We start from the raw sequence: 17,730 nt of genomic DNA, 5'->3' as shown, positions 1-17,730 counted from the left end.
GACAATGCTAACGGGACAGCTGCTATTCCCTGAGCAGACCCAAATTCAGCAAAGAACTGTCTGGATTACACTCAGTAATCACAATCAATGACTACATAAGACTCCTTGTCTCTCAAGGAGTGACTAGAAGTCAAAACAACCTTTGGACTACAGCTATCGCTGGACGAATATCAAAGAGACCAAAGGCAACAGCAGGATAACCTCAAGAATTTGTCCTCCTGTTGAATTGCTTGATCTATTTAGTTTATACAGAAGAAAGTTAAGAAGCAACTTGACTACAGTTCTTATGCATACCTGCATGTGAAGATATCTGAAAGTAGATGGCCCTGTTATTTCACAGAGCAAAAGCAGGAAGGAATGATGTCTGTAAATTAATCTGACAAATTCCTTACGGAAAGAATATTTTAAGTGTTAAAAGTGAGGGAAATTAACCTTTTGAACAATTTTTCATGGGATATATTGACTTCTCCATCACTCAAGGTATTTGTATGAAATCCTAGACTCACTGAAGTCAATGGCAAAACTATTAGTGACTTCAAAGAAAGCAAAAGGTTGAAGGGTCAGAATTTCAGCTGGAACTGAAGATCATTTATACTGCTAAAATGTTCATATTTATACAGACTAATACCTTGAGGCAGAAATTAGCAGGCAATATTACATGACTTTCATTAATTAGCAGCCAGACTAAATGCTTAGAATGATCTTTCTAAAAACCTAGAGTTGAGCTGCATGTTTGCCCTTTGCTAGGTCACTCGGAAGGTCTCTACTAGTCTTCTCTAACATCAACAAGCCTAAATCATTTTACCTAGACTACGTGGAATGTTGCTACCTTTTGATGATCTGCAATAGAAAGTACTGCAAGTCCTTTTAGCCATGATGACATGCACAATCATTCAGAAACAAACTTTCCCTGCTTGTGGTTCAAGCTAGCCAGTTGTGTATGATAATACCAGTATCTGTAGTAGCAGAGCTAGTTAGAAAACCCTACATGAAAACTTACAGGGATTCAGAAATCAGGCAAAGTTAGTTCTCGTTTATCTATAATTGCTGTACAGTCAGCTGTTGCAGTTACAAGTCAAAATATAAATTTTCTTGCTCAAGAATTACAATTACAAAACATTCAAGAGTTTCATTTCAAAAGCAAATTTGCCTTTCTCTTTGTCAGATGGTAGCATCTTACCAAAATAAAATTACACACTCTGAATTTGTGCTCTGAATAAAATTAAAAAAATTATTTTTGGCACAGCAAAGAGCAGTTTTGATGTAGCTTGCTATTCTACATGTCTTCCCAGTCTGATGTCTGGATAAACACCAGGGATTTCATCGTACTAATGCACGTTAAGCCTTTCACCAAATATTCTGGAGTTACAGTATTAAAGAGCTACAGATGCTAAGAAAATGATGTAATGATCTTGTGATATTTAGTCCATGTTCTAAGTGTGGTGGGATTATGAAAATAATGCAAAAAGACTTTTGGCTATGTAGATGACAGATGACACAGCTTTACTAATTCAAATCACAATACTGTGATAACTGAGGGCAGAAGGATGTGTGTTTATGGTTTAAGTTCCATCTTTTTTCACGCTCCAAAGTGTTTCTCAAAAGCTGGTATTAATAACTCAAGGAAATAAAGGCTGGGAGTGCAATAAAACCAAATATCTAGATATCTAGATATGTGGAAAACCAAAATACCTACATTCTAAAAAAAAATAAATTATAAAAATAAAAATAAATTAAAATTATTTTCGGAATCACCTACGTGTATTTATTTCAGTGTCATGACTGGATTTGCCCTACTGAGGTCTTTAAGATTACAAGAGACACTGTAAGTTGCTTCGGTTCAATGCCATTGAGCTACACTTTGTGTCCAGGTGGCTAAAGCCAAACGCAGCTTCACTAAAATCAGAGAACACAACACATTGCTTGAGGATGTTTTCTAAGAAACAGCAGAACAACAAAAATAACCTTGATCTCTCATTGTCTAGAGACCACAACAGAAGAAGAGAAAGAAAAGAGCAGGATAAACCCAGGTACCTCATCAAGTGGCAGGTACCAGAGCACCAATGCAACAGCTCCAGCATGAGAAGCCGCAGGCTCCCAGGCTACATTTCACAATTTTTGCAGTAGAAAACCCTACTTTCCCCTGTACTGTTTCTTACCCTACCAACGGTGGATGATGGATGGAAAGAGCAAATAAATCACTCTCCCACCTTTCCAACACTCTTTCCCTTCCTTGCACTCCAAATCTTTTCCCAACGCGGATGTTCACTGGGTGAGCAGCATGCCAAGCAGCAGCGCTTTGCTCAGATCTGGAAAGCAGGGTGAAGCCACAGGGTCGAGCACCTCGCCCGACAGAGCTGGGGTGGTGGGCTCCATCCAGGACTGTCACCAGCAGCAAGGTGGGCTGCAGTTGCCACCTGCTGCTGGGAGTGGGGACCAGGGCTGGTGGTCGCAGCGGGCAGCATGCCTGGCGAGCGTGGCCGGAGGAGAAGGTGGTGCAGCAGGGAGGAGGGAACTCCAGGTATAAACTGAGAGAGAGGAGTGAGAAAACTGAGCTAGATAAGCAGAGCTCAACAGACAAAATCCAGGCTGCACACATGATGTGTTTCCGTATAGTTTCTGGGCATCTAACCTTTGCAATGGCCAAATTTATATTTACGGATGGATCTAATGGCTGATCCAAATGTAACTGAAGGAAGATAATCAGTGTGACACTTAACAATATGAGGTTGTATATGGTGCCCTAATTGCTTACTGTAGAAGAGTGGCAAGGAATACTGAAGGAAAGATGAGTTAGTCAATGCAATTTTAACAGATCTAATGTTCCCTGCAGAGGGAGTTCATGCCTACACAGAAAAACCACAGTAAGTACCCTATTACAGATCACTCAACAAGCACATTAATAATGATTTCTAAACAGTAAAAGCTGCACAATGCAACATAGAAAACATAATAGCAGAAGGTTTAATCTGTTAAGTACATTTTTGAGACATTATGCAGAGTCTAAATTTCAGGGTATTACAATTATTACTCAAAGCAACTAGGTAGAAATGCAAAAGAGGCAAAGCAACACTTGATTTACTTCCGAATAAAGTACAAAACAGAGAAACCATAACCATCTTAAATTAAATTTCTTTACAGGACAGGGGAAAAAGGTTGGGTTTTTTTTTTAAGTATTACATAAAATTTGACTTTCCAAGGAGGAATGACATTAAAATGAGAAGTCAGTTAAAAAGGTAAAAAAGCTTGGAGGTCAGAGGAAGCTTCCAGGTGCTACATTAGAGGTTCAGAGAAAAAAAATAAATCATCACCTGAAAAATTCAAAAGCACCCCTTTTTTTCCCCCTAGTCTCTTTATATCCCTAATATTCCTGCTTCCCCAAACCACACACATAATTAAAAGTAAGAGCATGGGTGACACCTGTAATTAAAATATGTTCTTCAAAAGGTGGAAATCAGCCAAAGAAAACAGAAAAGCTGTCTTGTAAGTTCAATGTAAATTGGACAAGAACAAAAGGGTCTAAAACTGACTTGCCAAATGCATAATGCTACTCATAAAACTGCTTTCAAACACATCAGATGTATGAAGCCTGACAGGAAACAGTTTGGCGTGCAGATAATCTAGCTGTAAAAAGAGCACAAAAGAAAGACTCAGAAAAGGTTAAACAAAGTATTTGTGTTAGGATTCAAGAAACAGAAAAGGTCAAAGAGGTTCTCAGACAAGTTCTGCGCTTCTTGACCGATACATTTTGAGCACTGTCTCAAAACTGAACAACTTTCAGAACATACAAATGCAAATTTTAAGAGGAATCCTGAGATGATGCTGGAAACTACAAAGCAGTCTGTCTGACTTCTGTGCCTGGGAAGTGTCTATGTATTATACGGCAGAACAGCTCTTTTAAAGAATATACAGATAAATGGATGTAATGAGAAAGAGAGGTAGCATGTCATTTTGTAGTAGACACTGGTGAGGAACAAATTAAATAGTACTGCTGTAATGGAATCAATTAAGGCAAAGGTAAGGCTGAACAGACTGATACCCGATTTGCAAAAAGCTCCTCACAATGCTTACCTAAGGCTTCAGAAAAATTATACCGTTATGGGATAAAAGGAAAGGCCTACTCTGATTAAAAAGAAAAACTGCTCAAGAAATAGGAAAACAATTACAAAAATGAATCTGTTTTCAAAGTACAGAGTTGTAGTAGTGGAGTCTTACTAGGATGTCTGCAGGTTCCCATGCTGGTTAAAGAACATAAGGTGGTAATGTCGGCAGATAATAAAAGTCAGCCATTTAAAAACTAACCACAAACATGTACAAAAGGATGTCTCAAATATTTAGTGTCAATACATTGAACGTAGATGGGAAAAAAAATAACCCAAACTGTAAAATGCGATGGGTACAAAATTAGCAACTATTTCCCCAGCAAAAAAGACAGATTTTCTTCATAGCTCTCTGAAAACTTAAGCTCAATAATCAGCAACATTTAAAGGGCAAACAGAATGTCAGTAGCAACACAGAAAAAATGAAGGCAGAAATAGAAGATGATGCAATACCATGGCATAGGCATACGATATGGTGCATGTGAATCTTAATAGTAGACAGAGATAGTCACCCCATTTGCAAAGAGAGGAAAGAAAACTATAGATCATAGACTGGTGACAAGGAAAAAAAAAATCAATAGAAAAGATAATGTGTATGAAAGTAATTCCAAAATAACTTTTCAATTTGGAGAAAGAATACTACTGCAAAAAAAGATAAAATACAGATCTATTAAAATTATGTAATGAATGAACAGTGCCACTCACCTATCCCGACCCCCACCCCCAGTTTATCCACACAGGAGATCAGGTACTAAGCTAGGTACGTCTCCGTTTGACCTAATATGGCATATAATTTTAATTACTTCCTTAAAAGAGGAATTATAAGGAATATACAGTAAAAATAGGTACACTGAATGTAAAAGAAAAAAAAAAAAGGTACTCACCTTGCAAGTTTTACTAAATCCTCATTTTAAATACCTTATGTTTAATTAGATTTTAACAACTATGTACATGTGAGTGGAGTTAATTTTTTTATACAATTTTTGTGTGTATAAATATATTCAAGTATAACACCCACATGAAAAGATCACAAACAGACTGTTTTGGTAAACATCCTTTTTCCCCTAAACTTGTGACTTAATGAAAAAATGTGTGACATTATTACTGGAAGGTCTTAGTCAATTAATAAGAATTTCTTAATTTTCATAATGCTAAAATCTCTGCGTAGTGTAGCAATGTATAAAAGTATGACCACTGGAATTTTTTTCTGCTGTGGGAAGACCAGGTGCTCTTTTTCTCCATCCCTCCCCTGAATTTTTGCATGGTACCAACGCTAATAACATACATTTTGTTGCTTTTATGCTTAGAATTTTGCAATCATCCCTCTTATAAGTGACTACATGGTACATGAATGAGAAATAACAGTACCACTTTTTTTTCTTTTGGGAGAACAGAACTTTCCTGAAACTTTTCTCTCAAACTTTCAAAGTTAATCAGACTTCCAAGAAAAAAAAATAAACTGTTTCAACTGAAACAACAGACAAACAATGCAGTTACAGTTTCTTACAAAACTTCTCTATTAAATTACATTCATATGTTCTTAACAACAACAAAAATCTTTAATTATCCAAACTATCCAATGTGGCAGTAATTAGTGTCTGCTGATTCAAATATCATGAAAAAACTCAATATGATTTTCCTCATTTAAAAAAACTAACTGTAAAATGTATTTTGCATTATAGAAAACTCGTTTAATTCTATACATTTATTTTTAATTGTAAATTCCGAGGATGTATCACATAAAACATTCAGTTCCTTTCTTGGTGATATGAGTGTTTCTGTCCATTATCTTGATGTGTTGCATGCCTACTTAAAGGAAATTATAAACAAGGTTGTTTTTTTTTCCTTAATAACTGCTGCTATTACTTTATTGGCCTCTGATCACTATGAATTAAGTTTCAGAAAATCTCAGAGGATGGAAATGAGACTTGAGGCATGCTTTCACGGGCTTCAGCCACAGCTCAGGTGTTTATGGCACATCCATTAGAACCCCCAGCTATCTCCAAGGGCCTTTGTTGTCCTCCCTCACTTGCTGCCTCTGGCAGGAGTGGCCAGACAAGGGCTCCAGAGTTACTTTTGGCTGCTTGGTACATCACAGTGTGGGCATACTAATAGCTCAAAGCAATAGAAACATTTGCAGCGATACATATGTGTGTGTCACTCTAAGTCTAGTCTGTCTTTTATAAAAAGTCATTTTGTGTATCCCATTGTTTTCCTTACAAATAATTTCACAATAGGAGCTTGTAAAGTAATTATATAAGCAAATAAAATGTGTAAGCTTGCTAACAGCAGGCATAACGTAACGAATATGGTAGCATAAAGCTAAGAAGAAATAGAGGAATAAGACAGGATTATGGTGTGAAGTTTTGAGGAAGTGCTAGTTCACAGGACAGGAAAATTCTGGACCAACAAATCTTTTCTTGGTAGTATCTCAGAAGAATCTAAACACATGTTGGAAAGGATATCAGAGGGGGAGTTTAAGCCACAATCTTTTAAGGTTTTAGGCATCTAAATGCACAATATTTGATTACAAGAAAAATGTTTCCAAAAAATTCAGTTTTCAACTAATAAACCAGAAGAAACAGGCAAAGTTTCAAACTTTATAATTTGTGTGCATTGACTGCAATCACTTGATGGATAACTCCTTTAATTAAGAAATACAGGCTTGCCACCTGAACAAAAAAATGTTCTATACATTTTCTTACATCCAGGATATTTTTTTTTTAATAACTTAAATGGACAGAAATAAAAATTTTGGGCAGCTGATCTACCATCCAGTATAACAATGTCCAAAGAACATGTTCCAATCATGTATTGTTTTGTTGTCATTGCTTCTTTAAAAAGTAAAATGTCTTTTGTGAAGATCCACATTCTTGACAAATATTTCAGTATTATGTTAAGAGTTTCAAATTATTTTCCTCTTACACATACATTGTTATTAGGGTAAATAGTGCTCAGATCACCTCTGCACCTTAGATAAACTAATCATGAGTCTTATTATTCAGATGTTAATTCATTCTTTTCTGATTGCTTTCCATTTAGAGCATCTCTTGGACCTATGACAACTGAGACTATGTGATACTTCAATGCATGAAGAATTCCTGCAGAGAACATCAAAATAATGTAGCGCAAGAGACATTCTATCCTCCACCTCCAATGAAATAATTTTATTAAGCTTTGACAGTCTCTCCTAGCTCATAATTTCTATGTGCTAGTGTGAGCAGTCAAGTCAGAAAAGAAAACCAAGATTTCCTCATGTTTCTTTGTCACTAATAGACAAATACTAAAGAATAAACATTTATTTTGGTCACTAACATTTAAAGTACATTCACTTCCTGCACATCTGTCTTGAATTCAGGCAGAAGATACATCTGTTGTTCAAAGTTGTACTTCTGTTAGCAGAGCAAGCTCTGCTGCAAATAAAACTCACTAAAATAATCTCAAATCCAGATTAAAAGGTTGGGCTTTACTGGCTGTTAGGTGAATCTGCCTGCCCTTTCCATAACTATTTTTCCTATTACATTATTTTATATAAGCTCTGTTTCTAGCAGCACTGAGCAACATGCTGAAGGCTGTAATTAAAAATTAAAGCCTTGGTCTTCCATACGTTTTTCCACAAGTTTGTTCATTTGTTTTTTTTTTTTTTTAATTTTGTTTTGTTTGGTTTTGTTTAGGGTTTTTGTGTGTGTGTGTGTGTGATTTTGTTGGGTTTTTTTTTTCTTTTTTTTTTCGGTGTTTTTTTTTTTTTTTTGGGGTGTGTGTGTGTGTGTCTGTAGGTTTGGGTTTTTTTGTCATCCCGTCCTGTCCTGTTGCCCCCCAGTTATCAGAATGGGACAGGTCCATCAGACCTACAGAATGGGACCTCCATCAAATTCTGTAGATTACCAGTGTCTCGGGGGTGGGGTGATGGAAATGACTCCTTAAATGAGGATATAAGAAAGGTGGTCCAAAATACAGAGGCAGAAATCTCCAAACTACTCCCAACAGAGCCAGGGCAACCACAAAGTGCTATGCAAAACCTTACAGAAATTAACTGTATTTAGAGTATCGCAGCCATGCCAGAGGTAACACCTTGCCTGCAATAATAAACCCTCTTAAGGGAAACTTACGGAGTTGGAGAAGATTACAGACAACTTCAAAAGCCAGAGAACTGCATATGCCATTTTTGCCAGACTTCTACTTTCAACATTTACAAGGCATTCTCAGACTAAGATGGTCTTGGTGAATAAAAGATTACGTTCCATTTTGGAAATAAATACCAGGTAAAAAAACTGACTGTGCAGTAAATGTAATATTTGTCTGCATGAAGTATAAAAAATTGCTTTTCATCTGGCTGACATATTCAGTTTAATTTTTGCTTCTACTTTTACAGACGCAGAATTTTTTGCTGTTCTTTCTGCACTTGTTAACAGCCATAAAAGCTCAAACTTGGAGGAGAGTACAGTGAATCTTTATAAGATTGGGGAAGGCACTGACAAGCATGTTCTCTGCAACATAGTTACAATTTCAAACAGTTGTTCAGGTGATGACAGACAACTTTGTTAACAAGAGTGCTCTTAAATTAAGAGACATAGTCCCTAAATGCAAACTCAGACTTAACATGGAATTATATACTAATGTACAGGGTGCTCATCATAGAATACTATATGCAGTTAAATGGAACCTTGCTGAATCTCCAATTTAAGCACATGCTGCACCTCTGAAATATCAAGAAAAAAACCCAAATGACTACTGTTGAAACCAAAGTCTTTTCTCTAGGAATAAAATCTGAGCTATAAAGGAAAAATATGTAAGAAGTGCTTGTTTGGCATTTCTCAGGCTTTGTCTGATTCATGCAGCCAAATACAGCTATATTTCCAGTAGGAACATAATCCTGGATAAAGGATATTTGTGGTATAGCAAAAATAAAAAAGCAAGCAAAATGCCTGGATAAAGCGTTTTGCATAGTTGATTGTAAAAAACAGGCATCGGTAAAACCTTGTGTGAAACCAGAGAAACCATGAGAAAAGGACTCATTTTTGTACTAATAACATAGAGAAATGGCACTGTGACTAAAGAGACCAGTATTTCTTATAGTTCTAGCCTAGACTTCATAAAATAGCTGGGAATTTCTGTTAACAATTAGAATCCACTAAAAAAAAAAAACCACCCCGTAACAACAACAAAAATCAATCTACCCTACTTTAAAGCACTACTAGAAAGACGTACCAGAGTTCAGTACAAATGTGCTCTGATTATTACAACTATTCCTTCCACACTGTAAAAATTCTTTCAAAGCAGCTAGGGTTTGGGAGTTTGTCTTCGCAAACCTACCTCAGAGTCAGGAGCAGACAAATGCAATTCTACCAGCAGACTCTTAACACTGATTTCATCATCATCAAGAAAAGCTATTTAGCATATGTTAGAATATTCTAAGATCTTCCATTAAATCCCATCTGGTCACACATGCATGAAAAAGTAGCTAAGTGTTCAAGATTAGTTAACAAAATACCATAAATAATTCTCAAACTTTCAAGTTTCCAAAACAATCTTTCCTCAAGGATTGTTTCTTGCAGACAATACTTCAACATTGTTTTGTATCTTAAAAAGCAAACAAAAATAAAAAACAACAAAAAAAATCAATGAAACAACAAAAAATTACAAGACATTGATAGAACATTTGCCTAGGTTTCAAGTTATTTTAAGCTCTTCAGTTAAACACAATATGAATCAAAACTTCAAATTATAAATTTATTAGGTGAATTAATACCCAGCACAATTGTTTTCCCTTCTGTTCCTGTAACACTTTGAAATTTGTCTAAATCAATAAATGTAAAACGCTATAGTATGCAAACCAAGAAATATACTGAATACCACATTGCAGTGGAAGTTTCTCTCTCTCTGGGTGCTTTTTTGTGGCCAAAAAAAAAAAAGGAAAAAAAAAAAGAAGAAAAAAGAAAAGGAATAAATTAAAATTTTCCTGCAGTCTGCATGAACACCGCATCCCATAGATACACTTTAAAGCAATATAGGGAATATTTACAAGAAAGCCTACAAAGAGTTGCCTAGTACCACAGATTGTTGGGGCGAGTGTAGTTTCATTTGCCTGGCTTTCAAATTCACGAAAAATCATTGCTTGAGATATGGGTAAATGTACATGGCACTGTACATTAAACATAGTAAAAACTTAAGACCACCACTAAAACCGTGGGCCAGGAAACTAAGAGCACTGATCACAGGTTTTGTGGTAGTTATTGTTGTACATCTTAAAATTCATGTATAAAGAGCAAACATATCACTTGCTTATTTTGCTCATGCAGCCACTCTTTAACATTATTTTAATTTTTGATAGGACTGCCTCGTTAGAATATTCAAGTCACAGCAGGTAAAGCAGTAACCTTTAAACCCAAAAGACATGTAAACCCCTTACTTTTTAACAATCAAGTAAAAATAGTGCATACATGAAGGTGAAGCTAAATACTTGGGCTTGTGATTTTATAATTTCTCCACAGGCTCTATGGTTACATCACTCGGAGAACTCTGCATGGAGTGACTGATGCCAGAAATACTTCTTGGTGAGATGTCTCCTCTATTTTCCTTGCCCCCGACCATGCAAATTTCTTTCCTGCTCCCCACCACTTTTCCTCCACGCCTATTTTATGTTCATTAAAAAAAAAAAAAAAAAAAAAATTAACACCAGGATCTTCCAACCATTTCCACAAAGTCCCCCATCAGACAAAAGTTCTTTCATGTTTGTTCAATCATTTCTGCACAGCAAGGGAATAAGAGCGCTCCTAAATTCCCCTTTGCAAAGACTTGGTTTTAGAAAACAGCTATTGAAAGAGGAATATACAAAATCTGCACACAGCTCTTAGATGATCATGTGTGCTTAATATTGTAATGGGATAAAGGTTAAGTATAATATTGTTTGACCCCTTCAACTACTGACATTCATGCCATGTTATTGTTAGTGTTGCATGTTAAGCAAGCAAATTTTCAATGAACTTGTGTTGGCTTTACCACAGACACAGATGTTAGGCGGACTCCTTTGTTCATAAGGTTCTCATTATTAACTGAAACCAAGTTGAATATTTGACTGAAGGAAAGGACCATATCATTGTTTTCAGATTTTGCTCTATGACTTAACTGAACTACATCTGCCAGCTTTGGAAATACCAAGTACTTCTTGGCGCCAGTACTGGCGCCTTGCTCTATGACTACCATCTTAAGTGCATCAGCTTAAGGAAGTCTAGTAACCATCAAAACAGTTTAATAAAAACTTAAAATTGTGATTAAGAGTTACTCACTAGCTGACAGAGCACTCTGAAATTTGTTCTATTTGTGAATAATTTCACAAAATAAGCAAATCATAGTAAACTGAATGCATGGCTGTAACTACGTAGCCTAGAAAGTTCACAAGATGTTTTTGTGATTTATGAAGTCTGCGTTATACTTGAAACCACATTTATTTAATAGATAGGCTGGCACTTCACAGGATAATTCAATCTGCTTCAAATCTATCCAAAGCCTTTGGGAAACATAAGGGATGCTCTGAATATAAATGCAATTCCACTTTTCACCTTTTTGCACTACTGTCTCTTAGCATAAATGTGAAAAGTATTACACTCACCCGAAAGATCTCCCTTTATAAAAAATGCTGCTGCAGATGAAAGAACTCCAGCTTGTGCTAACCCAAATACAGGAACTATTTTATATAGCAAATCAATTAAATGTTGCAATTTGCTTTTCTGGATATGTCCTGAGGCTATATGAATTAAAATGAACAATGCCTCAAAATTTCTTCCTCAGAAAGACCAAAATCAAAGTGTCTATATTGTATACCATTAGGTGACAAAACCTGCAGATGGCAATTCTCCAAATAAATAGTTTTATTTTCTATACAGAACAACGGAATATGTTACTAGAAAGGGGAAAATAAATGTCAGAACAAGCTATTTTCAGAGAAGTAGTGTGAAAAAAAAAATAACTTCTTATTAATTTACTGTACATCTCAAAAGATAGAAATAATAAGGATTTCCAGATTATTAATGATGTGACCTTAGCTAGAATCAACAATACTTATTTCACTTACCATGTTGAATGTCCTTCATGTCTAAATGAAGGCTAGACATCAATATTCCAACAGCTTGAGATCTTTTGTTACTTAACAACTTGACAACCTGCCAAAAGAAACCCAACTATTAGTATTAATCTGCAGGAAAATGTATAAGATATTTTGCATTATTAATGACAAATTCAAGAAATAGTACCTTGTAGTCTATACACACGTAAAAATAAATATTTTTTTTATTTTTAAGTTTGCTTCTGCTGCATAAATTCATCACAAGTGTAACTATGTCACCTAGTTGAATATTAATCCTAAAAGAGTCACTATAAAAGTTCCCCTAGACTTCCTCCTCCATCAGATGTACACTTTCAACTTCACACTGATGTTACTAAGTGTATGAAACAGGCTGTCATATAAAAAAAATTCCAACTGTGTCTATCTTGGAATTGCTTTAGTTTCCGAAACCACACAATGATTTCCATCTTTGATGTAAGCTAAAACTGTGAGAATTTGTATTTTATTTGAGTCTTTGACGTAGTAGATGCCAATATGAATTTTATTTAAAAAGCAAAATAACCATGTACATATTGGGGTTTTCTTTAATCACTTTTAGGGAATATGAAAGGTCTCAAAGCTTTTTTTGTTTGTTTGTTTTTAAAATAAACAAAAGAATAAAATGAAGCCATCACAATGTCTTGCTTCAGGGGGTTAAAATTAGTCACTAAAATACACTTTGTACATAGTTGCTTTGCAAGCATAAAAGCAAGAAGTAATCCACAGACTTTCTTCCAGAGGGTTCTAAGCTGTCTGAATTCAACTTATTGTAAATTTTATGCCATCTGTATGAGAAGCAAGTAATGCCAGGGAAGGACACTTATCTGTAAAATGTTGTGATTCTAGTCGAAGTACTTATCAATGCAGGACTACAGCCATTATGTAGATGGAAGAGGTTAATATTTAAACTACTCAGTTTGCTGAGTTTTACACTGTACTAAACACACTGAAGAAGACCTTTGCAAATCTCTTGGAGGAAAGAATAAAAGCCAGATAATTACAACTGTAAGTTCAAGTTCATTTTACATTGCAGTTAGGAAGCATACAGATGATTTTTTTAAGTTATACAGTTTCTACCTCAGGACCAAAGTGCTGTATCATCTACAGTCTCACTGGCACAATTATTTAGAAATTAATTGGTAGAAATGAGATTAGAAAAGTAGAATTAATTTAGCTAGAATAAAGAATGCGTGATCCAATTCACATTTTATAAAAACAAAACAAAACATAAAAGTACCCACAAGATGTTTGCCCTGTGGCCAGCTTTGATTTGTTTAAGTGTTCAGACACAGGTTTGTGTATTGATGTTTGAGCAGTAGCTGAAGAGAAGTGAAAGTCTGACCCAGACCTCTGCCACTGTGACTGCTTAGGAGAGGGAACGAGAAACTCACGGTGCTCACAGTATAGGCTTTTCTGAGGATATGGTTGGCTGGCCAATTGTTTTATTACTTCTTTTCTTCCCCCTTAAAACTTCATAACCATCATTTATGACATGTTTCATCCTCCTTTCCTCATAGATGCCTAACTAGTTGCAATGAAGTGAAAATACAACATTCTGCTCATGAACTGAAAATTTGAACATTAGAAACCAAGTATGTCATAGCTATCACTCACATGGTTAAGGACCTAAATTCAAGGCATAACTATTGACTTCATCTGTCAGAAGTTAGCAAGAAATTCTTATGCAATTGTCTAATCCATGTAATATATTATTAGGAATTTAAAACTGAAGTCAAATGGACTGGAATTTGATGTGATAGCTTTTCTGAATTCAAAAGGGAAAACTAACATATTTCAGAAAAAAACAATATCCCACACTATCCTTCTAATATGCTATAATAACTCTAAATGTTTTTTTTTTTTAAATGAAGCATAAATCTCATTTAAACCTTGAACTGAGATACAGCTGGGACAAATAACATGAGATTTTCTTGTGGTAAAAAGAAGCTATTATCTATCTATTTCTTTGCAGCTAAAAAAGGTTTACAAAATAAAATAGATCTTGGGTAGCAAGGTGCAGATCGACTCTTTCTCACAACTATGCTGCAATGTAAATCTCTAATAATAACCAAACAAGTCTCTTGGATTCTAAGAGAAAAACAAAATGGATACAAAATTTCAAAAAGAACAGAAATTCATCAACTTGTGTTGCTACCAAGGCTTATTTCCAGAAAAGACAGAGCAATGTGAAGAAACAATGTGGTGCATTATATAAAAATTCAAAAAATTCTTAAAGCTGACAAGAAGGAATTTAGTATGGAAGATGCTGGGGAAACGACTGATTCCAGCTCCCATCATTATTGCTTTTGCTCAAGTCTGAAACATCTCATAATAATATAAAATTTAAGCTTGTTGCTGTCATCGGCATATAGAGGGAGTCCTTTGTTGCCTGTATTTTGAACAAGAAAACTTGCCCAAAGCTAACAAAAATTGTGAATTAAGAAATGAATGCAAACCTGTTCCAAGAATTCTATAAGGAAATAACAGTCACACAAAGTGGCAAGAGCTCATCTGGACTAAATACGTATGTTTCTTGTCACTCATATTCTTCAAATATGAAGTAGAAATGGCATTGGTGCAGGCTGCTATGTTGGCAGGAGTAAAACAAAACAAAAGAAGAAAACTGAGAGTAAAAGAGCTTGGGTTAATGGTCTTCCCCAAAACAATGTTCCAACTGTATTCAGGTGTACCCAGGGAAGGGTTCACAACTTGACATTTCCAAAGGAAGCCAAACCACACTATTCTTTCTTGGAGGCTCAAAGAGCAAGGATGATGTGGAGCCTGTTGCTAGTGATCTCCCACTTCTAATGGTGTCAGTACCCATTTACTACTATATTGGCTTCAAATTGCGAAATCGCTCTTTCTACCACCTATCAGCAATCTAAAAGTTCAAAGAACTACTGAGTTTAGGTCTACAAACACAGCAAGGGGACGAACACTAGAGAAAAAAGAACCAAATAAATTAACTACATTGCTATGATGCAGGCTAGAACACAATTTCTTAGGAGGCACGGTTCCCATCAATGCGATAGGACCAGATTTAATGGCCTAGTAAATCCCTTCAAGTCCTGTGCTCTAAAAGAAATCTGACTTAAAACCAGGAAAAATAAGTTGTTGGTTTTTTTCTGAAAGTAAGCTGATGGACAGGAGAATAACTATTTACTGAGTGCCACATTTTGCCAATGATTGAGGGGGGGTAGGGGGTGTGAGGGGAGGGTGCAGGGAAAACAGTCTTCAATAAAGAATAGGTTGTCTTTGGTGCCAAAGTTCTGAACCATGATATCGAAAGAGTGTCAAAGAGCATGGCTGTCAGGTGAATAGGTGCAGAACAACAACAGATAAAGCACTTTTATGTACTAGCTACCAGTTTTGTCTGGCTTTATTTAAAATGTAAGTTTTCTGTCAACTTTTATACTAATCTCTATTATGCATTTCATACCCATTTCAGTCAATTGCATGAATACTATAGTTTCCTCCAACAGAATAGCTGTAACAATACAATACAGCACTAATTCAGAAAACATGAATATTAGCATAAAAGCCTAAAGCAATTCCCACTTTTAAAAATAAAACAATACAATAAATCAGCTGCATAGTCTGGGCCTACAGGCTACAGACGAGTGACGCCATTTAGAGGCGGAACAACAAAAGCTTGATAAATCCAATCTCTACAAGGTCTAAAGCCTCAGACACAATACACAGCTCCTTTTTAGTTTGGATTCTGGAACTCTGCTTCAAACATTTTTTTTTTAAATAAATAAAAAGGAAGCTAGAGATATTATCTGCAGCCTGAAGTCTAGGACAAACTTTCTAATTGTTGAGTGGTCCTCGTTGTTAAGCAGTAAACAAACTACATGCCAAATTTGTTCCTGACTGTTTAACACAAGCAAAAACAAAGAGCTATTTAGTGAAAGGTAATGTGAGACACATGTCTGATGAGCATCCTGAAGCAAAAATAGGAAGATTCCCTTTCCCCAGAATAACATGCAGTTAATGCATAGAATTTTGCAATGATTCTTGCTTTCTGGTTCTGGTTTGACCACCAGCACTAAGGGAAATTATTGCAAGGATTTCACTGGTTAAGAAAAACTACTGTACGTTAGGAAAAGGGCACATGCAAGAAACTCCACTGTACAAGGGCCTATAGCTTCTAACCATCACAGAGGATGCAGAAACCCCAAAGTTCCAAGCAAGATGTTAAGAGACTGAATCAGGGCAGTAAAGCAGACACCTTGCTGGGCATTGTGACAACAGATCTTTTCTGTGAATTCAAATGTATTCCAAACATAAAGCTGTCAATCACAGAACTGGACCCATATCATAACTTTCACATGTATATTCAGATACAACAGAATAATATTATGCTTTTATGAGGAAGGAGGGGTGGGAGGGGTGGGGTGGGGATGGTGTCTGGTTTGTTCTGGGTTTTTTTTAAAGGTAAATCCAGAAGTGCCATTACTAGCCCCAAGTCAATTATGAGAATGGAAACAGGGACTACTTCAAGCAACAAGGTCATTTTTGTACAGTAGGAGATCAAACTTTCCTATATAATACTTACAAAAAGAGACCCAAGCCCTCCCAACCAACACCCGGTCCGGGCTGTCGTAAGGGCATATCCATGCTGATGGCACACAGCGAATTAACTGAACTCAACTTTTACCACAGAATATCCATCATGAAGTATATACTTTGAGCACCTCTTTGTCTCCTACCCTAATGAAACCTGGAATCCTCTCTGCAAACTAACTAGTTACTTTCCATGCTGAGGAGTCTCATAATCTGTAAGGAGACAGCTAAGTTTCAAAATACTCTTTGTACTGTACTCCCAGATGCAAGTTGTTGACATGTTATGCAAATTAAGACAGCCAAGCAACCGTGTCTGCCAGTTCGTGGATGCTGTAAATTTATGCTTGAGGGTAAAGATTAAATGTAATATTTACTTTTCATTCATTTTATCTATTACCCTCCTGTACTTTCATAAATAAAGCTTTTAACGATACATCTAAGAAATGGTTCATGTCCTTTTATGCAGTTTTATCACTAAATAATTTTTGTTTGAAATGAATATCATAAAACTGTTACTGTAGAAGTAATCTTTTACTAAGAGATTGATACCCCAGTTAATATCCCTCACTTATGACATTAAATGAAAAAATACTTAGCTTGCCCTGTTTCAGATACACAGTAGTAAGTTAGATAAGCATCATGTTCCTCAACAGAAGGCTGAAAATAGTAAAATGTCCCTTAACAATATTCTAATGTTAAGGACTCAAGTAGGGGTTGGAGTTAAATAGAAAAGTTTTAAATCTTTTGTTTAGAAATAGATCACAAGGGGTTTAGTTTTCCATACCTAAATCTCCTCTTTAGAATTTAGCTCATTATTACATACCACAATTACCTAAAGTTTAGTTTCTATATTATTAGATCTTATATTTAACAACTCAAAATGTCTCTGTGGGTTAGTAATGGAAACGCATGTTCAGATGTTACAGTATAAACTCTTTAAAAGAAAATAAACCTCCAAAACTA

At 35.7% G+C, this 17,730-nt stretch overlaps 1 protein-coding gene across 1 annotated transcript in view; it reads right to left on the bottom strand.

Moving 5' to 3' along the window:
* FMN2 (formin 2) overlaps positions 1-17,730 on the bottom strand; it is a 165,634-nt gene that overhangs the window by 81,412 nt on the left and 66,492 nt on the right. The window contains 1 exon segment of the mRNA XM_040599133.1: positions 12,172-12,259. Coding sequence (XP_040455067.1) covers positions 12,172-12,259 — 88 coding nt within the window.

Source organism: Falco naumanni, chromosome 6 (assembly GCF_017639655.2).
Source record: "Falco naumanni isolate bFalNau1 chromosome 6, bFalNau1.pat, whole genome shotgun sequence".
Taxonomy (NCBI): Eukaryota; Metazoa; Chordata; class Aves; order Falconiformes; family Falconidae; genus Falco; species Falco naumanni.
This window is presented reverse-complemented; position numbering and strand designations above follow the sequence as displayed.